The 22803-nt window shown below is 38.8% G+C and overlaps 1 protein-coding gene across 6 annotated transcripts in view; it reads left to right on the top strand.

Moving 5' to 3' along the window:
• The window catches only part of PIP5K1B (phosphatidylinositol-4-phosphate 5-kinase type 1 beta), a 101799-nt gene that overhangs the window by 20011 nt on the left and 58985 nt on the right, over positions 1 to 22803 (top strand). For 4 of the 6 annotated variants that reach the window (XM_021380721.1, XM_021380715.1, XM_021380716.1 and 1 more), the window contains exons 2-3: positions 14695 to 14773; positions 16605 to 16673. In XM_021380721.1, the coding sequence (XP_021236396.1) occupies positions 16605 to 16673 (69 nt within the window). In that variant the 5' untranslated portion in view covers positions 14695 to 14773. Of the gene's footprint in view, positions 1 to 14694; positions 14774 to 16604; positions 16674 to 16720; positions 16830 to 22803 lie in introns of all 6 variants that reach the window. The other 2 variants (XM_021380719.1, XM_021380720.1) reach the window with 1 other exon arrangement.

The following is a 22803-nucleotide window of genomic DNA, read 5'->3' as shown; positions in this document are numbered from 1 at the left end:
AGAGGAAAAGAAAGGGTACGTAAAGTCTAAATGTCCATGGTAAAGGCTCTCTTATTTTAAAAAAAAAAAAAAGGTTAGTTGTCTTTGTACATCTCCTCCCTGCACGGCTACCATTGGTCTCTGGTGTGAGGTAGGAAAAGAGCTGAAGCATGTATATTCAGTTTGCAACTACCATATAACAGAAATTTTGCAAAATAAATGTTCGAGCACATGAGGTTAACATCTAGCTCCTTTGGCTGCTTCCTTTATCTCAAAGGTTCCTTTTTTAACCATCAAATTATCCTGTACCGAGGATGTGGAAGTAGAAACTCCTTTCTGCATGCAGATGTTGCTTTCTGCTATAGCACATTCTGGACCTTGACTTCCAATTCCATGTGTTTTGCACAGTAAAACACCATTTGGGAGGCCATCACAACTGTGGACAGAAGATGTTTTATAATGTGCTACCAGTATCTTCTAGTAGTTATATATTTGAAATAACTGCATGAGGGTGTTTCCCCATACTGACCCTATGTACTCTAAAACAACAGTATCAGTATTTTATATATGTTGCTGAATTCTTGCATACATTTCTTTCTGTTTAGAAATGTTAAATCTGGTTATTAACTTCGAGAACTGATGCACCTTTTTTTTTTTTTTTTGCTGTCATTACCTGGTGCTAGAATGCTTTGTTATAATTGCTTTTGTCATAGCCAAAATTGTACATGTGAAATACATGCGTAATAGTTTAGATTGATCTATCTGCAAATAATTGCTCTGCCATTATTTCTCACTGAGATGCTTGAAACTTTGCAGTGGCTCACATACATACATATAAAAGTATTATTGTTAATTGAAAAAATGGCAGCGCAAAAGGGTAAGTGGCTGTCTTCAAGCCAGTAGTACTCAGGTGCTTACTGAAAGTAGATGAGGAGGCTTGATAACTAGAAGAGGTGAGAAGCGTTTATGAAGACTTCTAACTTCTCAGGAGAGGTATGTAGAATTATTTTTTCTAATTTGGCTGTTTGAAATTACAGGCATTAAAAAAAAAAAAGAGAACAAAATTAAAAAGAAAAACAACAACAAAAAACAAGAACTGTACCTATCATGAATTGTAATGAAAAATCCTGCCCAAGAGTTTGGGAGCATGATCCCATGCACTGATGTGCACTGCTAAGGATCATGCACATCATATCTCATGCGGGTGTACCAGCTGCATGTTGGAACTAACTAGTGGAGGACAATGTTTGTGTGTGGTAACTTTGTGCTAGGCTGATTTTCTCTCTGTAGCTTTTGGTCTGCCTAATGATTGTAAATACATGAATGAGATAAAGCCAAGAGGGGACAGTCTTCACAGTAGCTTGACATAAACGGAAGTGATTTATCATTGCCTGCTGCTGAGGTCAGCTGAGCAGTAAGAGGCTTCTGCATTGCAGATGCCAGTGTACTTGCACAGGCCCTCTCCACTGATTTTTTGCAGGTGCACTTCTCCAAGCTTTTCTTCAGCTCAGGAGATGTTAGAGAAGTAGTCTCTGCAACTGAGCTTGGTTGGTTGTGCTGTGTTCTGCCTCCTTAATCCTGACTGTGTGTCAATGCTGTTTTGTATAGACAGTAATCACCTGACAGTAGGCAAATGGGCCAGACTGAGTATCTTAAGTCCCTTTTCTGAGCTAAATATATAAATGTGTGCTGCTCAATAAACTGACCTTTCTGCTTGTTGGGACAAAAATCCCTGTATTGTCATGGGGGTAAAATAACATTTTTCTTTGTTGGCTTCCCTACACCGTAACTCTACACTGTCAGATACAGATTTTCTGCTTTTCCTCCCCTGAGTATCCTTTCTGACTATCCACAGGTAATGGCACTGCATGTCTGTTTTTAACAGACCAAAGCAGAAGGCCTTTCCTATCCTTGTGTATTTCCATTCTAATTTGGTTCCTGTGCTCTTCATCTGTCTTTCCTTCCCATTCCTCTTCTCCCAGTTCAGCAGTGCAGAATCTCTTACTGAGTCTCCCTCTGCCCTTTTCACCTGTTTTTCTCCTTTCTTTCTTTCTTGTTTCCCATCCCATTTCGCTCCCTCTGTTCACTTGTACCATTTCCTTCTTCAAAGTGAAAAAAGTAATGTTCTTCAGCTGATTTTAGTTTTCTTCCTACTGTGAAGATATAAACACAACACGGGAAATAAATGAAGTGTAGGCAAGCACAGACCATCAGTTTCTGTGGCTGTGGCGGCATTCTGAGCAGAGGACTGGATGAAGGGCACCCTCACCGAGATACATGACATGCAGGTATGAAATGCCCCATAGATTCCTCTTCCACCTGCCTATCCGGGCACGTGTCAGCTCTTGGCATCTGTGTTTGTGAAGCGGAATGCCTGTGCTTCCCAAAGCTAGGTGGTGTGGAAGGAGCTCCGAACCTATGCAGGGAGATGCCTGCTCAGTGCTGTGAGGGGTTGTCCAGAGACAGATGTCCCAAAAAGAGGCAGATTTTTTAGTAGAGCAAGTAATCAAAGATTATTTAATTAGGCAAACTCATCACCTCCATGATACAGGTAAACTGCCAAGTGTAGAGTCAACCAAAAAGCATGCAGAACTTTTGTCACTGGTGCTTTACCTCTCTGAAGGGATCATGGCTTGCCAGCTGCCGCCAGATTAAGGCTATGTCTTTGTTTTTCATAGCCCCACTTGGCATCCATCACTCTACCAGCTCCTTCATCCTCTTGAGCCAAAATGCAAGCTTAGTCCTGTATCGCTAGACAAAGTATCTCTGAAACAGGGCTTTCTGCTGAAAGCCATTTTCTTTGTTGGGAGATACAGATAATGTCAAGTTTTTCTGACATCTATGCTAGACTGGTGTTAGACACTGCTTGTTAACAGCAGCTGTTGTTGTTTGTCTTGTTTTTAGACTTCTTGGTGTCTCACCTTTCACCCCATGCATCACTCTCGCATGTACATATGCTAACTAGCGCACATGCTAACACACCAGCTAGAGTACTTCAGTGAAGATCATTAGCTGATTTCCTGTTTGGCTTCTTGAACTAATGGCCTTTTCTTACAAGCATTTGGATAATTCTGTGCCTTGCATGAAGACTGTTCACACTGCCGTTCACCATTTTTGTAACTTGCTGCTTCCACTGTGAGGGGGCATCACTGTCTGTCTTCTGTCTCCTCTTGCTGCCAGAATGATTAAGATGGGGCAGGCATGCAGGACTGTCTGGTTACTTGTCTCACTTTTCTTCATGCCCTTTATTTGGCGATCCTAATTAAATTGTTCAGGTCTGCAGTAGAATGATTGGACAGTGGTATTGTATTGCAAGCAAATTGAAGTCTGATCTCTTTATTTATTATAAATCAAAAGCTTAGCTTGACAGTTCCAAATGTTGATGGCTGTCCCTTTCCAGTTACCTAGCTAATCATCAGATTGCTTTCTCCTAGGAACGAGGCATCTCAGTGGTTTAGGAGGTAATAAGTGCACCCTGGTAACAGCAACTGTTGAAAGTCAATTTTCTATTAATACTTGTAAAACTTATGTGCTGCTCAATATACTGACTTATATCACCTTGAACTAAAAAAAAAAATAACAATCCAATAGCAAGTAAATTCTTATCTGACAAAAAGGTATTAAAGTGATTTAATTGGGCGTTCCAGCTGATTAATGTCAGGTAAGGCATATCAGAAAGCGAACTATCGTGTTGTGTACATTAAATCACAAGAACATGCTGTTCCTGTGAAGGACCTATTGATTTGATTGCTCTGTTTTTCAGTTTGGTTTATGGAAGTTATAAATGTTTGTAGTTAATGACTGTATTTTATCGTGCTGGGATTTTGTTCTCTTTTTAGTTAATGATTCTTAAAAGGATACAGATTACGTCAGAGGGATGGAGTTCTGATAGTGTGATTCATGTTCTTTTCTTTATGAATGCTGAAATCTCTCTTTCAACCTCTTGAAAACTGTGGTGTGGCTTATTAACTGAGCTACAGATAGCACTGTATACCTATTCTAACCAAGTCATAATGAACTATTGAGAGGTGCAGATAGTCCTTCAGAGGGCTTCTGTGTAAAGCAGAGATTTTTATCCAGACCTCTCAAGAAATCAGAGACCTCTTTCATTTGTGGGAAAATCTGTACTCATTCTCCTTTGGAAAAGCTGACAGCTTCTGGTCTGTTTTTAAAGTTCAGCTGTGTCAGGCTTTGTGTAGTTCTGTGGAGTGCTCACCCACTGCTTGTGCTGGTGGGTGTTGGAGAACTGTCTGCTTTACTGGTTAAGTCCTATTCTCATTGTTTTCACTGTTCCCTATGCGCTATTATGAAGCTGATTTATATGATAGATCCTTTGCTGATAGTTATAGCTCCAGATTTTCAGTTTTCCCACAACATTAAAAAATAAGCAACAATGCAGCTAGCTAGTTGAAGGGGAGAGGAGGATGATGTCTTACATATTGTTTATGAATATATGTGGGGGGTATTGTTTTTAGTATGTGTAAGAATGTTCATATTGGTGCAATTAATGTGGATTAATGCCTTTACTTTCTTGGTAGCAGAAATGTTCAGGGACAGGATTTTTTAATATGGTTTGGCAGGTGAAAGTCTGTTGGAAAACAGTCATATCACTTGGCTATAAGTCACTATTTTAAAATGCTTATTTGAAAATGTTTGTGTTGACATTTAAAAATCCCATGACTGGTTTTCTGTGCCTGTATATATAGAGCTGTATATGTTCCTTGTCAAAATATACCATGTTTCTTAATGCCAGTACAATGCATACATACACTGATATGTTTTTATTTGCTAAAGTACAGTAGAAATATATTTGTAGTTTCGGATTGTTGCCAAACTCAGTATACTGGCAGGCTGCTGTCAGGATAAAAAAAATTTGGATGCTCATTCTGGTCTGCCAAAGTCTGACTCAAAGAACAAAAGTGTACAGTTCCTTATAGTACTACTGTATCTGTAAATATTAATACTTACAGATAGTAGTAACCTGTACATTTAAAGCAGCCACGTTGTCAGAGTGTGATGTAACTTGGAAAAAAAAAAAAAACAGCCGTGTTTGTTTTGCTGCACTTAATGGTGCAGTTCTACTCCAGTGGATGTAAAATTGCAGTCTCACTTTGATGACAACTAGACAGCAGCCATGAAAAATAGCAGGTACTTCTTTCCTTGATTAGTTTCAAAATTTAATTTTACTGTATTATTCTTGCTTGTTTTTTTTTTTAAGCTTCTCTCTGGAGGCTGCTTTTGAAATTGTATTTTATGCCTTGAAGTTTTCTCTGTGGTTTTAAAAGAAACGAGAAGACTCTTCTTAAAAAGTCTGCAGCTTGTGTATTTTATAGACCATCTCATAAAATACGGTAATCCTCTCCTTTTCCATATGTTTGCATATGCTTCTGAATGGTCTCTGAGCAAATTTTGCTCCACAGCAAGCTGAGAACTTTTAATCTAATCAAAGGAATTTCACTGATGTAGCAGTTGGTCTGTGCTGAGAATAGTACAAGAGGCTTTTAAAATATTATTATTTAACTATTTTCCAAGAATAAAGTCCGTTTTCTATAAAGTTCTAACTATAATTAAATTGGAGGTCTCTGGGGACATCCTTACTGATACTACGGAACAGCTTCATGCAGACCAAATCTTTTCTGTTAAATTTTTCAGAATGTTTTGTGGGATCCATTTTGAAAACTTGACTGGAGCATTGCCTTTGCATTCACTTCAGGTCTGCTACACACCACACATAATAACATACTAGAGAAAGAGACAGTGTTGGACTCAGTTTGTTCTTGTCTTTCTTACCAACGTGTCTTCCTTGTGCTAACAGCATGAATATTTGCAAGCTGCCACTCATAAGTTCTAAACAAAAGTTGCGTTGAGATCTTGTAGTTGTCTGAGTCTCACTTGTTAAAACTTGGAAAAAATCCTGTGGTGTATCTAGCCTGAATACTTAACCCCATCGTGGTTACTGATAGTTTTCAGCCACTTAGCATGCCCATTCAAATTTCGTGAAGGCTTTGCAAAGGTGTACTGTATATTTTAAGTCCAGTGACATCAGTGATGGATGACTTTTTAAACCTGTGTGAAGAGTATCTGGAAAAATCATGTGTCCGAAAAATTATTTTCTTACTGCTTTCTTTTTCCCCCTCTATTTCTGTCTGTTTCCATATCATTCCATGTTTTTTGCTTTTTACCTTCTACGTTCACTCTATACAGTTTATGCCTGTGCTCAGCCATTTGAGCTATTCGCCATTATCTGAATGATTCTTCCTGGAGATTCAGACTGATAAAGCAGTTGGCATGACCAAACTCCTCTTTCATAGATAATCCTCACCCAGCAAGCTTGGGTTGTTTGCTTCTCTGTTTGCGTCATTCCTTTAGAAAATAAGTAACACTCCTACTGATCTCTTTTTCCCCTTGTATGTGACACCATTCCTCTTGGATCATACTTCCCAGTTATGTGAGTGATACTGCTTGCCTTAATTTCCTTACATAATCTTTGCCACTGTGAGTCATGTGATTCCTGTCATTCAATTTTCCACGTACTATCAATGTCAAATGTAGAAGAATTTTTCCTCTGATTGTATTCTTTGCTTTGTTAATCAACTGTTTATCCCAATATGCAGGAGTAATTGTTAGACAGTAAGCACTATGTGGTAATGTTTTCTCAAAGTGCAGTGTCTGACATGCGTTAATAACCTTAGGACTGTTGTCATTTTGAAGTTCCTAAAGTAAAGGAACAGAGCTCCATTTCTTGACTGTGAGATGTCTTCAACCTTGCAACTGCAATTGACTGTGTAGATAGAATGATAATCTCCTCTAAACTACTGTTGGCATATAGAATTGTGATTATTAACACAAGAATTGGGAAGCCTTCTATGGCTATATCCAAAAATGTCTTTCTATTTTGTGTGCCTTTGAGCTGTTACAAAGTAACGAGAAATTTTTGAGGCCCTTTCACTTCGTAAAAGGAGGGCTTGTTAGCAATTTTTACAAAATACACACATTACATCAGTTATGTCGGGGATCAAATGTTTGTTCTTTCTGATTACTGCTCTAGTATCAGTGATTTGGAAAAGCCCCATAGTTCTTAAAGATTGAACACCACCTACAGTGCAGTAGAAAGTTTGCATTGCTTTTATAGGTAATGTTTGGAAAGATGCAAAGAGATACTTTAGTGCTTCTGGGAAGAGCGAAGTCATGGCTTTGGGCAAGTAAAATAAATTTAAGCTCTGAATTTGAAAATTTGTGGAAGGAGTTAAACATGCAAAAAAACCAAAAACACTTTGAAGAGGACATTCAAGTTACTTGTGAGATGTAATATTTCAAAAACAAACCTTTATTGCAGGAGCACTATATGCTGTGTTTCAGACAGTTTGTAAACTGTGCTTAATTTTGCAAATTTGCAGTTTTATTTTCATTGTTTTTCAGCAAGTTTCCATTTGAAAAATCAAAACAAGTTATTTCCAAACAAATAACGTTATTTGCTGTAGAAAATAGAATAGGCAACTTTTGCTGTTGTTGTGGATTTTTCCATGTGGTTATTGCACATGTAGTCTGTTTCGTACTAGAAAGCAGGTTAATGCAATATAAACACCACCTTAAACAGAAAAGGGCAGGGCTTTTGTAAACTGTCAAATCTCCCTGGTAGTCAAACTGTATTCTGAGCATTTGTAAACTTGGACGGAGGTGATATTTGCTGATATTCTACCTTCCTGTGTGCTTTCCCTTTCTGGATGCTACAGGCAGATTGATGAGGTGATGCTTCTTGCAGTAAATATAAGCATTACAAAAGCAACATCATTTCAAAGTACAGACTACTATAAATCTCAAATTCAGCCTACAGTCTAAGAAAATACCACTTTTCTATTACTATCTTTTATTTATTATCTGTTTTAATTCAGCTGTTATACTGTATGCTTGGAAATGGGTGTTGTTGAGAGAATCAAATAGAGTATCAGAATCTCAGTGCTGTGCTCAACTTAGTTATGGATACTCTAAAAATCTGTCAGGTTACTTAATACAAAGTGAGGTATTAAGCTAGGTAAATAAGGGTGGGAGGTACGGCTGGGATGGTTTAACTATGTGAACAGTTTGAATGGCAGTTTTATGATGCTTTTTGCTTGTGCTTTTCTCTGTGGCCTTTGTGCTGCACTGTCATTATGGAGACTATGAGGAGAAGCAAGTTTTTTCATTTTATTTCAGATATGCAGTTCATCATTTTGCTTGTGTTATTTGCATGCCCCTGTATGGGAACTGCTGAGTCATGGCCTGAACCACTGATTGAGCACCTGGAGGAAAGACCCAGTCAGCCCTGGGAGCACAGGTGAAGGCAATTCACCTGTGCAACCAGAAGGGGTGGAGCCTGGCTCCACCCCTCTTAGGCCTCATTTAAGGGCTGACTGCCCCTGAGGAAGGATCTCTGCCTGGAGATCCCTCCTTGGTGGGAGCCTTTTCCTGCGAGCCCCAAATCTTCCGATCTGGGTGAGCGCTGTATTTTCCTTCCACCTTTTGTAACGCTGTTTCCATTGCATTAGTCCTGCTTATCGCTACAGCCCCTGTAATTTTTCAGGCAAAATAGCAAAAGTAATTAGAAAAATTTATAGATTAACTGGAGATCAGAACTGCATAATATGAGGTACATTTTCTTAGGAATAATTATTTTCTAGGGAGAGAAGGTAGGAGGTGTAACAGGCTGTACGTTTTCTGATCTGCTTTTTCAGCTCAGTGCGGCTCTTAGCTCTTTACATTGGTCATCCTAAAAATGAAATGAGAAACCTTTTCAGTAATGCCAAAACCTTTACAGTACTACCACAGGTTTCACCCAGCAGGTGTGACTTCCAGTCTCATCTAAAACTGCTATAACCAGTTTGGAGGCTGAGAGGGAAACTTGCCAGGATAACAGAACTAATTGTTCTATCTCCTCATTCTTTCTCTTATACGATTCACACAATGTATTTTTCTGGTGGATTTCTAGCAGGGTAAATCAGCGGTAACTCTCATGCAGAAAAAATTTTCCTCTACTTTGACAGCTGGTTTCTGGACAGACAAAAAGAAATCCTCTATTGTCCTGGAAAGAGCTGAAGCCATGGCAGTTGACAGTAGAGGTTAAAGAGGCTGGCAGGCATTAAAGCCAGATAGGTGTAAGTCTCTGATTGCAGTTCTTGAATTTTCAGATTCAGTAAAAAGAGTTTTTCAGAATTTAAGCTTTTTATCAGAACTTCTAATGGTTGTCCTGTGCATTGCAGTATGTTAACACTGACTCAAGATATAGTGGTTTGTAAATACTAGCTTTTTTACCCTGAATATTTAAGGTATGTGGACATACAAGAATGTTTGATCTTAGGTGGCTGCATGATTTCTGCTGTAATAGAGTGAGTCCATTTCACAGACTGGTGTCTGGAATACTTAAAAACAATACACCACTTGTGTACATGTATTTACTTATGTGGCCATTCAGTTATAAAGAATCTTGTTTTTTCCTTCAGGGTTGTTTGTCTGCCCTGACACTCATGTGTAAAGAACTTTTCACTGAAATTAAAATATGAGCTATTCAGCAATGGGATTAACTTGTGATGACCACTGAGAAAACTGTGGTATGTTTCCTGTGTTGCGTATCTTCTTTCTCTCTGCGTTACTCCGAAGTATACTTTCTTTCAGTTGTTTATGTTTGCTAATTGGCACAATGCCTAGCATTGCTTGCAGGTTCTTAAGAACAGCTCTGAATTGTCCATTCGCCTTTATACAGAAGCAATTAAATAATGGAAAAAAAAAGTCTAAAGAAACTAAAATGTAATTTCTGTCTGGGAATAATATTAATTTTGACAAGTACTAACAATTTAGGTTACACTTTTCACTTCATGTTAAAGTTTCAGCTACCTCCTGAGTGTTCTGAAAAGCATAGTGCAAAAAAAGCCTTTGAGGTCCCTTTTTCAGTTCCTGTTCCCAGGGACACCCAGAAGTATGCTGGTATTTTTAACTTGCTTTCCTATGGAAACAAGATGTATGTACGAAGGTTGTATGTTTATCAGAGGATGTCTCGTGTGTGCCAAGTTTCTTCCTTTGCAAATAATATTCAAAATAATCCTACTGTTCAAATTCTACTGCAGATAGAACAGGAAAGCTATGGTCAGTTTTGGTTGACCAATGTCAACAAATTCTCATAGTGGTCCAGAGTTATATTGAGTTTCATGGAAAAACAGGCAAACTGAGGTGACACTTAATAGAGAAAAATGCTACTGGTTGATGTACATATTGCATTGGTTGTCAGAGAATCCAGATAGAAGGGAGACATTGTAACTGCATCATCTGTGAGAACTGTTTGTTCAGTGTTTAAGAAAGTGTGAGCTCCAATCTTGTTCATCCTCATTCCCAAGCAGATAGGAGAATTAGCTTTAATAGATTAACTTTGTTAGTGTCTTTTGGTTTTGGAGCCACTCTTCCCCCGCCCTCCCCTCTGGTAGTGTGAGAACATGGCAGTTCATGAAAGTCTTTTGTATGGATTCTGCTATCTTTTTGAACTTCCAGGCACTGGCCATACTTCCTGTTAGAGGGCAGTCTGAAACTGAGAGATCATAGAGGAATGAAGAAGCTACAGGCAGTTGCATCTATTATGCCTGTTGTCTGGTCAGTGATCCTTCCTGTTAATAACTCAAGAGGGTTAGGTGAAGGAAAAGTTAGATAAAAAAGTTTGAAAGTTGGAAGTGTGTTACGAGAAGGCGTAAGTGTAACACAGTGCTGTTGGCTTGTGGCTATGAGAGGTGGAATGTAATGCCCTGAACAATTTCAGGGCATTTGAGGTCATCTCAGGAGAAAACTACTTAGAAAGAGTAGCTTGTAAGTGTTGATGACTTTCTTCCTCTGTGGACGATTTTTGTTTTAGAAGTTTTTCTGCTTCCTGCATCACTGTGTAACCAGTATTTCCAGTTTCACCCTGGAGAGGAAGCCTGACAGTGCTTTGATTCTATCCCCAGCATGGAAGTACGATACCAGACAGATCTGCAGGTCTCTGTACTGAACTGAGGAAGTGACTCAACAAGGTACATTTCACAGCCACCACCACGAGAAAAAGTACGACTGGGCAATTTTCACCTGTAAAAGAGTTTTTCAGTGAAATTGTTGTGATATTCATAGTTGTGTTAACAGATGCTGCCTCAGTGCTATAGCAGAGGAGTGATGTTTTAGTAAGAACATTAAAAATTAAAGTAAGTTTTATTACTTATATACATGAACAATATTCTATATCTTATGAGGACTGCTTTGAAAGTAATGCCTCCTATTTTATGATGTTGGACCATGACATCTGAGGTGGATGCTGGTGGTATGACAGTACAGTTGAACCTTCCCAACAGTATTCCATTTCATGTTTTTGCTGTGTGACACATGGCAGCAGAGGGGCAGTCTGACAAAATGATCTTTGATGTGGTGCGTGTGAAGCAAAGGGGTGGCACTGAATTCCTCATGCAGGAAAAAATGGCACCTAATGACATTAACTGACACTTGCTGAACGTTTTTGCAAACCAAACAGTGGATGTTGACGCAGTGAGATGGTGAGCAGTGTGTTTGAGCAGTGGTGACTGCAGCAGTGGGTCACCTCTGCTGGTGCAGATTGTTATGAATAGGGCATGCAGGCTCTTGTAGTTTGCATGGAAATAAATAAGAGGCATTACTTTCCGAGCAGCCTTTGTAAATGCGACACTACACATTTCTTCTTCCCTCAGTGCAGTCCAGGCAAGCTAAAAGCTTGGATACACATTCATTATGCCATGCAGAAAGAAAGTGATATATATATTTTTTGTACAAGACTGAGAGCAGTATACCCAATGTGATATCTCACTCAAAACCCAGAAAATAAATGCAGATTTTAACTATCAGCCCAGACAAGGCAGCAGTTATAGTAAGAAGCTGCATGGCTTACACTTGGAGTGTGTGATTTATGTAAGAAAATGATAGAAAGATGCTGAGAAATGTGTATTTTGAAAAAAAATTTTTTTTTTTTACAATACAAAGCAGAACTAGGTTTTTGTTTAATCTGTGCATGAGGCCTATAGGAACCTAATTACAGCGTTTGTAATAGAAGTCTGCTTTCAGTGAAGTTGGTGGGAACACTACAGTTCACTTGAAATGGAACTAAAACGTCATCAAACTGTTAGTACAAGGGAGCTGGGCCTAAACGACTCAGCTTGCATAAAAGCAGGTACGTGCTTACAATCTGTCAGAACGAATGCCTTCTGCCCTATAAGGAACTTGCAAAGATGAATGGTACAAAATGGGTGGGCAGCTGAGGCTCACTGCTGCCCTGGGTTCTACAGCCCAGCAACATGGTGAGCACAGCCAGCTTCGGGCCAGGTGCCGGCCTACAAACCTCACCTCTAGAGTGCTGTAGGAAAGCCCTACGGAATCACGGAAATTGTGGTTTCTGTTAGTTAATAAGTGGAGGATTCACTGCTTTATCTTTCTGTGCTCTGTAGTGCTCTTTAAGCTTCTTCTGGACTTCGTTTCTTCCTCGTGTCATGAGGCAGGAGTTGTGTTCCGGGCAGCTCAGCCCAGTCCTTCACTGAATACCTGCAGTATTTGGGCAACTGGATGCTTTCCCACTGAGCCCCCACCCAACCTTGCTGTGTTGTGAGCTTACCTTTGTCGCATGCATGCAGAGACCCAATGCATCAGCTACTACATCAGTTTCCTGCCATTGCTGTCAGTCAATCCATTAATCAGCTGCCATAGCTTGAGCTGGAATTGGGTCCCAGAAGAGGAAGTTGCAACCTGTCTTGGCACTGCCAAAGCTCAGCAGAGCAAAATCAGCAGCCCTTAATACACGCAGCATAAAGCAGCTGAGGAGGCACCCTGTGCCACTGCTGTTGCAGAGCAGGGAGGAGATAAACCAAGTTACACTTACTTTGATAAAGATTTTTTGCATGGAATATGAGTTGTTTGCCCAAGTGAAGGCCTTGAAAGATGTTTAAAAGCTGCAGTTAAATTAGAATGGTGGGCTGTGTTTTTCTAAAGGCTAGGAACTGAAATAATTGTAGGTGCCTCTAGGAATGACATAAACTGGCATAGATAAGAAAAAAATACTCTCTTCATGGTGTGTGACTTCTCATATTTGGCAGTTACTGCAGCTGGGATCTTGCTGTTCTTCTATCTTTGTCAGTATTACAGATGTGTATTTTCACATGAATGAGTTGTTAAATAATTTTCTAACTATACTAGGGACGAACAAGCTTTTCTTCCATGTCTGGCATGAGCATATTCTTTAGCTAATATGTTACAGAAAGAAAATTCAGGTGCTGCATTCAGGTTTGGCTTTTGCTGTGTATGTTTGATCGTATTTTAGGAAGTTTTGGGAGAAGTAGGTCTTGCTGTACCAATAATCCTTTGGGATTGTGTGGAGGACAATGATTTGTGGGTTCTTTTTAACAGAGTTGTACCCAGGGGTCAGTGTAAAAATAAATAAATAAATAATCTTACTCTACCTAATTGTTTTAAAAGAAGTTCTTGAAGTCTGTGTTTGTGTAATGGTAGAGCCACAAACATGGATCAGCTGATGACATTAAATTTATAAGTACGGACAGGCTAGGTAGACTAAAGGCAGTTCTAAAAGCTATCAAAACTGAGTTCTCTTTCATGTGTAGGATGATGGCATTACATATCCAAGTAAAGAAATTGAAATACATTAATTGCTTAAAGGCTAAGATGTACAATGTAGCTAGCTGCAGTAGGAAAATACTAGTCTGTGACTCGAGAAAAGACTTTTCTAAGGAGGCGTTGCTTTATTCTCAGAGAATCCAGTTTTCTGTGTTTCTTTTTTGTTCCTTTACGTACTTAATCTCAGGAATTACTTTTAGTCTGCATCCCTGAATGAGAGGAAAATACTGTTAAGAAGTCTTTTATGTTACGGATACTTTTTAGATAATCGGAAAATTAAATTTGGTGAACAAGGGCTGTGGTTTTATTTTTTTATCAATTTTTAGATTCATACAATTTGTGCTGATGAAGGGCAAATGAGATTTGTTTTCTTCCAATATGGTTGAGAAATTAAATTCAGGATTAGGTTTAGTGATGTAGCTTACAATAGTTGTGTAATATGGGAGGACAAGCTCATTCTGGGGAGGTGTCAAATTATATCTATTTAATATTTTGTCATATACATATTCAAACCATTTTAACTATGAAATAGCTAACCTCAACAAGATTACTCATAGAAATTATGATGATAACTAATACCATTGATAAAAACATCCACAATGAGTTTGTTATGTACAGCTTTTTCTCCAAACTATCATGCCTATTGCTAGGCTGTTGTTTTTTTTTTTGGCTTTTTGGGATCTAGGAATATGGGCTATGCCAAGGGAGTGAGAGTGGTTTAGTATTTAATTTTAAAACTCTTCTTCAAAGATAGCATTTAATTTCATAGTGGTCCACATCATGTATATCTACTGCTCTATATAAATGTTTCATAGTAGAGATGCTGGTGCCGTAGCAGTGACATCTCTAGGCTAAAGGCAAGTTGGACTGTACTAATTTCATCCTGCATAACATTGCTGGTTTCCTAAGTACACTAGGTGACCTATTAGTACCTAAACTACTTGTGACAATTCTTGAACAGTGCTGCATCTGGCAGAATACTTACTTGGACTGAGGAACAATTGATAAAGGAAATCCTAAGCTGCTCTGTCAAATGTGCATCTGTAATGGCGTAGTGATAAAAGATTTTTCTTTTAACAGATTCTGGAAAATAACACCACCAATGAGTGACTTGGTCATTGCTCTCAGCTCCAGATGACTTGCCCTGTTTTTCATAAGGGTATGTATACTTCCATTTATGAAAGTGTTGGCAAAACCTGGTATCATTTTACAATGTGTTCCTGTTGCTTTTTTGATTGGGTTTCTTTGTATATGTTTGTTTGTTTTATTTTTGCCTGTTTTACTTTGACAGTCATGCTTAAAGTGTCTGATCCATGTGATCTCTAACTTACTCCTTTATTCTTGATCTAATATTATTTTACAGCCTTGACAAAATGCCTCGTTGCTCTTTGCAGGAGATACGGTGTGTCAATGTAGCCAAAGGCTTCAGCTCTCTTGGAAATGCCACTGAATATCTTGCTTACAAGCATCTTAGTTTTCCCTATCGTTCCTTTCAACTTCATCTCATGCAATCTGCTGCATACTGGTGTGGAAAAAAAGGTGTTCATGTTGACTCAGAATTGTGTGCTGGATGTAGCTTGAATGCTTTCCTTTTAGTCTGCATGTAAAATCCCTCCCAGGGTGATCTTTCTGATAACTCATTTTGTACTACAGACTTGTAAGGTACTTGCTTGCACAGTGGTTCAGGAGAGAAGACAATGTAGCATACATTGTCAGCATACAGCATCTAATAAATAGACATCACTTTGCTCTGAAGAGTTCACAGGTCAAGTTATTTAGAAACCAAGAGAAGTTCATTAAAAGATAGTTTAAACTACTGTTCATACTTTTGAAAGTCAGTGAAGTATCTGTAGAGAAAAGCTGTTGAAAAATGATATTTTTGTCCTGTAAATTCTGATGTTACTACCTGACGCTGTGTTTGTATTTATTTAATAAACCAGAAGATTACTTAGAATAACAGTAATTGAATTCACCTATGGAACTAACAATATATGTTTCATGTGCTGTGGTAGGCCCAGTGCAGTGTCTCCTGGTCAGCAGCAGAGGAACATTCTGGTGGCAGTCACAGTGGTAGCAATAGCAGCAGTCTCACATCTGCCCCTGTTTGTGGGTCAGCGTGAACATAAGCAGTGCTTGAGTTGCTACTTTTGTCAGCTGCTAACCTCTTGGTGTGGAAAGCTGTAGTTGCTTTGTAGGCTGTAGGTGAAGGCAGTGGGGTTAGGAGAGATCAGATGTGACTGGAACATGGACACCTGGATGGAGATAGGATGTTTACTTTGAGAGAATGAAGGTTTATTTGGGAGAGGGCCATAGAGTAGATGACAACTGTACAGTAGTTCAGCGTTCACAGCAAAAGTATTTACCCTTTTAGTAAAGAGGTGATGAAGCTGGCTCCTACTGAGTGTATTGGTGGCCCTCATGGAGCTAGGATGTCATGTTGCTGCTGGCAGCATCTCCTAACAGACCAAGTCAGGGATACTTGCCTTAGAGCTGAGGAGTTTTAAGTACAAAAAGGTAGTAGAACAAGAAATAATCAGGAGCAAATCATGCAAGGAATATAGGTAGTGTGTTATACTTAAAAGCACATTGCTTTTTATTCAAAGAGAGAAACATGTAAAGTAGTCTGTGTAAAACATAATGAGGGAATTAGCAATGAGTCTAATATTTCAAATAAAGAATGAATTTTAGTTGCAGTAGGAGAACAGGGCATGCCAGTGCAGTTGAAGTTACCTTATAAGAAGGAAAGAGGTGATTATAAACAAAATATTTGCCTTCTGTCCCTCAGGATGTTGTTTTAAGCAAAGAAAAGAGGAAAGCTTAAGATAACTTCAGTGGAGGAGACTTCTCATGGACTATCACCAACCTTGGTGGTTTGCTGTACTCTAGAAAGTTTGAACTTAGCAAAAAATGGATAAGAAATTGCATATTTTTCCAAAGAGTTGTTTGTCTAAAGCAAGTATTTAATTTGTAACTTAAGCTTCTGTTACTAGATGTCGTCTGTTACTGAAAATGGAGATGTTACTGCTGGAAAGCCAAATGAAGAGAAAACGTATAAAAAGGTAAATAAGACTTGCAACATTTTCATTTCGTGCTTTTGCTTTTATAGGCATAATTTAAACCTGCTGTAAGTGAACTATACTTCAGAACTAAATACAAGAACAAAGAAAGCATGTTCTGTGGATTATTTGAAAGTATTTTATTCCTTCTGTGAAATGGTAAGCTAATTCAGTATGGTTTTAAAATATACGTTCATGCTAGATTGGTGGAAATTCTTTGCTCTTAGCAACAGAAATACCTCTGTGCACAAACACAGTTGTCAGAAATTTAGTACGGCCAGTTCCCAAATGCTTTGAATGTTTATGCCGTATACCTGAGCTACAAACTCACTTTAACACCTTGCTGAAGAGTGCACTTTTTCTTTTTTGTAAATCAAAAATGGTTAAGAGGTGGTGTATTTGGTCTAATATCATGTATCCATAGTGGCAACATGAGGCTATTTAGAGATTGTAATGGTAGGTGGTATTGCTTTTGGTTTTGATTGTCTCTCACTGTTTCTCTGGGAGCAGCATTGTTTAGAACCATCAAAAAATATTGGTAACTAAGGTGAGACATCTACCTGCATACCCACATACATACTTATACAAGTCAATTTTTACCTGGCGGAGTTGAGTATTTTCCTGACAGATATTCCTGAAGAAGTCATGATTTTTCTCTGTAATGTAACACTGAGATCCACATGCTTCTACAGTATATGTCATAGATTAACGTTTCCTCAGCATTGCTGGTGAAGTCAAGAAGAGTAAGCTATTTCTTTTCCCACTCCTCATTCCTGTTGTTGGCAGGTACAGGTATCTGGGGGACTTTAACATTCTAGATAATTTTCTCAGAAATGAAAGGAAACAGTGTTTGAGAAAATGTATGGGTGGTTTTTTTTGGTGTGGTTTTTTTTTTTTTGGAGATAGAAATTGTCTTTGGTTTCTCTGCTTATGACTTTAAAATTCTGAAGTCTTAATTATTTTTGACATTTAGTACTGGAAAGGTAGAAAAGCTGTATGCCCAAGGCGGACATTAATGCAGTCTTATAGCTGCCTGAGTAGACTACAGAACTTGGTAGTCCCTGCACAGGAGAATTCATATTCCCCTGAGTCATCCTATGTGCCCTACTCTGTTCCTGTTCAACTCTAAGTTCACAGTATTCCAGAGGAAGCCTGGTAAAGATCTATACCATTACACCAATTGTGTGTTTTTATTGGAAATGCATCTCTGACAAAACCGCATCATAATGGGATTTCAGCGTCATCTCCAAATTCTGCCCTTTTACCTGTGCTTCCAGTTGTCTGTACTTGGATCTTACAGCAGTTTAACTTCTTTTCTGATATTCACACCTCTAATTGTTCTCTGTTATGGATAACCCATAGTTCAATGTTATTGTATATTGTCATTTATGCTCCTGCTTCTTAATACCAATAATAAATAATGAAGTTTGACCCTAAAACCGATGCATGAAGACTTAAGGATAGCATGCTGTGCTTTTAATTATGTATCTCCTCATAAGCCAAAATTCTTTATAATCCTTGCACTTCATTCTATTTCTTCCCTTTGCAAGATATCCCATATAACACCGTTGCTGTTTTTTCTTTTTTTTTAATAGAAGCCCAGGCAAGTCAACTGCGTTTGTGTAGAAAGATGTTAATAAGGTGAGGCTGGCAGGACTTGTGTTTGACAGAGGCATTTCATGTCATTTTCCATCTAATTCCAGATTTTTATGGATCTTTCACAGTGACACCTCGTTCTGGTGAAGTCTTGTTGGCAGTTAAGACCCGCCTGTCTCTTATTGCCCACATCACTTTTATTTCCTTTTTTTTTAATTCACATTCTTCAATCATGCATTACTGTACTTGGTTTGTTTGGCAAAAAATACTTAAAATTTTGTCCTTTGACTGCATATGGCGCTTTCTCCAGGAATCAGGTTTGAGGAAGACCTTGTTTCTTAGCTGATACTTTTTCAACTGCTTGGGCAGTTCCTGCTCCCATCTGCCACATCCCTTGATGGCAGTGGGGATGCTTAGGCAAGATGCTTCGGTAGTTCTCAGATGAAGCCAAGCTTGCTAACTCTTTCTTAGTGCTCAGAGGCCTCCTTTCCACCTTTTTTGTTGTTGTTTTTTAAACATTGTTGAAGTGAAGAAATGTATGATGTTCGTCTGTTCATCTTAGAACACGCAAAATACAGTTCTTGTCTTGAATTATGCCAGTTTGGGCTTTGGCTCTGCTCTGCTTTGACCTTTCATATATTGCTCCAGAGCAGCTGTGTAGCTGTTTTTAAAATTGAACTGGTGTATATTTTGATCTGGAGTATTCTTACCGGTGATGTGGTCTTCTAAGGAGATGCATTAGTTGGTCTGGTAGCCAAACAAGTTGCATCATGAGATGCACATCTGGAGGAGTTCAAGAGAGCATTAAAGAGTATAACTGGAGAAAGAAGGGGTAACTAAAATGTAGTTCAGAAACACTGACATTAGAAAAGTTTTGTAATGCTAAGATTTATATGGTGATTCAAGGGATTTCTAGTGTTAATCTCAGGAGTTAATCATCCTGAAACATGCCGACAGTTTCTGTCTCAGCACTACCCCAACTATAATGTCATGCTTCCAACACAGAGGGCTTACTGAAGGAAGAGACAGTGTCATCCTCCTGTGTCTCCTGCCGTGGGCTGTTCTGCTTCCACATGAAGACTCAGCAGCAAACCTGTTGTGTGATCTAGTCTTTTAAGTTTTCCTTTAGCTTTCAGCCTTCTCCAAGAGCAAAATGCTGTAATGTGTCTCTTTAGCCTCTATCTCCCAGCAGTAAAAAAGGATCTTGCTCTCACTGTAAAGCTGAAAATAAATGAAATCCCTATGGTTAAGTAATGTGCTGATACAACCTTGCTGAAAGGTTACGATTTCCTTGCCTAATGGCAGGGGAGAGGGGGCATTTCTCAGTCTGATCTAAAAAGCGAACTATCCCTTTGTCCTAAATAATTATTGCTTTTTGCCTAGTTATATTCTGTCCACTCATTTGTTCATAATAGTGTGCAAGGCTTATGTCTGTACAACTTTCATCACATGTATGTGTAAAGTGCATACAAATAGAAAAAGTAATGCATAGAAAATGTCTGATGTAGAATTTAGTGACTCATAGGAGAAAGTTAAATAAATATTGTGGCTTTGGAGGCATTTTCCATTAGTCAGATCCATTGAGAAAAAAGCCTCAAAAAATCAATTCATATTAAACAACATTTTTGTTGCTTGATGTGGAAATGTAAATATCCCTTACTAAGAACTGCAAACAATTTCTTCATAAGGAAAACATGGAAGAAAATTAGAGAAAATAATTGCAAATACATGACTTTTTAAAAAATCTGTTATATGCGTGTTTAAAAACATTATTTTTTCTTGGAGAGAGGTAAAGGTAGTTTACATCTAGTGTAAACGAAACTGCTTTCTTTATTACTATACAGTCAGTCTCACTGATATGGAGATGAATGATGGTTTACTAAAACATTTGTCCATATAAGGACAAATTGTATCTAATTGTGGTTTGAAAAGAAAAGGTTTTGTGCAGTGGCTTGTAGAAAACTTTCACTGCCTTTTCCTTGTGGGTCACTTACCCTTATTTCTGAAGACTCTGGAGCTGATGTAGACACTGTTTTGAGTGCACTGATTTAAGTGGGAGTAGGCTATGCAGTTGCAGTTTTATCTAGTGAGTTTGGAAAGCTGGGAAATGAGTTAGAACTGAAGACTCTAATTTGCTCCCTTTTCTGTTGTTTTCTCTCCATTCTGTCATTCTGTCTTTTGCACCCTGTTCATGCTGTCAGGCTGTGCGCTACTGAGGATGGTATCACCTAGTGCAGTTCATCTCTGTGGACTAATTAGCTGTGATAAATTACTTTGGAGTTTTTTGAGAAGCATCTAAATCATTCATTTGTGAAAATGGGCACTCTTAGAAAAGTCATTGTCCTTTCTGCAGGTGTATACATCAATTTACTTTGGCTCACTGTAACTCTTTATAGGGGAGGCCTTGATAGGGCTACTCACACAGAGGTTCCTAGCCTTTTCATCTGGGGAGAAGGAGGTGTTGTGATTTAATGCCATTGGGCACTCAACTCCACACAGCCACTTGCTCACTCCCTGCAGCTGAGTAGGGGAGAGAATCGCAAAGGTGAAAGTTAGAAAATGTGTGAATTGAGATGAAGATGGTTTGTCTGGTAAAGCAAAAGCTGCATATGCAAGCAAAGCAAAACAAAGAATTTGTTCGTGACTTCCCTCTGGCTGGCAGATATTCAGCTGTTTCCTGAGAAGCTTGGCTCATTCTGCAAATGCTGTCGTTCAAAACGCCATCGCACACTCTTCCTTCTTTAACCCCAAGTTTTATAGATGAACAGCGTCAAATGGGACAGGGTATGGCTTTGGTCCAATGGGGTAGCTGTCCTGGCTGTGTCCCCTCCCCACTCCTTGTGCGCCTCCATCTTCTCACTGGTAGGGCAGCATGAGAAGCTGAAAAGTCCTTGGCTTTGTGTAAACCATCTGTGTGTTAACAGCACTGTTTTCATCACAAATCCAAAACACAGCACTGTACCAGTTATTATGAAGAAAATCGTCTGTGTCCCAGCCAAGGTCTGAAGGAGTCTTTTTAATAATTGAAAACTTCATTTCTGTGGTATCCTGGCTGTGTAGTACCAGTGTGTTCCAAACCTGTCCTGAATCCATGTAGATTAGTTTTAAGAGCTATTATAAACACTTGTAATTATGACTGTTTCTCATTGTTTTTAAGTTGACTTCAATCAGTTAAAAATAAACTTTCATTTTCAGGAAGAAATTTTTTATTCAGAGGGCAGTGAGGCGCTGGCACAGGCTGCCCAGAGAAGCTGTGGCTGCCCCATCCCTGTGGATGTTCAAGGCCAGGTTGGATGGGGCTCTGGGCAGCCTGAGCTTGTTAAAGGCCTTTAACACAAGCATTGCTAAAGCATCCTAACTGTACAGATTGTGAAATCCACAACTAGATTAAGACAGTGGCACACTTTCTGTTTTGGATCATCAGCTCTGATTTTTTTGTTTAAATTATTTTTTCTGCCCCTTCAGTCTAACACAGATGCTTTTCTAGCTTCTAATTGTTTAACACTGTTCAGTGAAGATCTTTGAGAGATGATGAAATTCAGCTTTGTGGGTCAAGTGTATGCCACCTTCCATTTCATTTTCTCTATTTAAAATTGTATTACTTAAGGTGGATCTGTACAGCTATTCTGCTGCAGTTATTTGCTGCAAGCATTATAATCTGTGAGAATTCCCAAAGTATGCAAACTCAGAGTATATTTGAGGAATTTGGGGTTGTTTTTTGGTTGATATGCTTATTTTTTGTTTGTTTTGGAAAGAAAGAAACTGAGAAACAGAGAGAAGTTGTAGTTACTTGCTCCATTTGATGCTTGAAGTTTCTGAGCAAAGTAGCAAGGGAACCTGGCAACAAAATGTAGTTGTCAAACTACAGCTTTTCATGGATATCCATCAAAATTTTGCCACTGAAATCTTGAGTATGCAGCAGTCTCTTATTTTTCTCCTGATATTTTGCAGACTCAGTTATGAGAGTCTGCTGACACACATGCAGCTTTTGCATTGCAGTGTGATCAGTCATACACAATAGTTCCTAAATCTGCTTCTTGATACTTAATCTACTGGTAGCAAGAATGAGGCATGAACAGATTTGTGGGAGCACTTGAAGTGAGTAGAAGAAAATCAGACCAGAACGCATAGTGCTCTTATGCTGGAAACCTGTTACCAGTTTACCAAAATCTCTGCTTGTAATCTGAAGTCTACCACACGTGCATACTTGTTTAGCATGACTTCATTTCTTGTTGTAACATATTTTGCAGTTCTTAGTGTATTACAATTAGCGCCTTGCCTTGGCTATCTGTCATGTCAGTCACTTTGCCCAGGCGCAAAGGGAATTTATCTGAAAAAAGGAAATTAGCTACCTGTTGTTAGAGCTTGCGAACATGTTCAAACAGCATTGCTGCATCACTGTTGGCATTGGCTTATGTCCCAAGTCCAATGTGTGTGGGTAGAATAATTATTTTGCAAACATTGAAGCTTCCCTACTGGAGTTTGTGCTGCACTGGAACATACATTTTCAGTGGCATGCTACTGAATGCTTTGTACT

The sequence above is a fragment of the Numida meleagris genome, chromosome Z (assembly GCF_002078875.1).
Source record: "Numida meleagris isolate 19003 breed g44 Domestic line chromosome Z, NumMel1.0, whole genome shotgun sequence".
In the NCBI taxonomy this organism is placed as follows: Eukaryota; Metazoa; Chordata; class Aves; order Galliformes; family Numididae; genus Numida; species Numida meleagris.
This window is presented reverse-complemented; position numbering and strand designations above follow the sequence as displayed.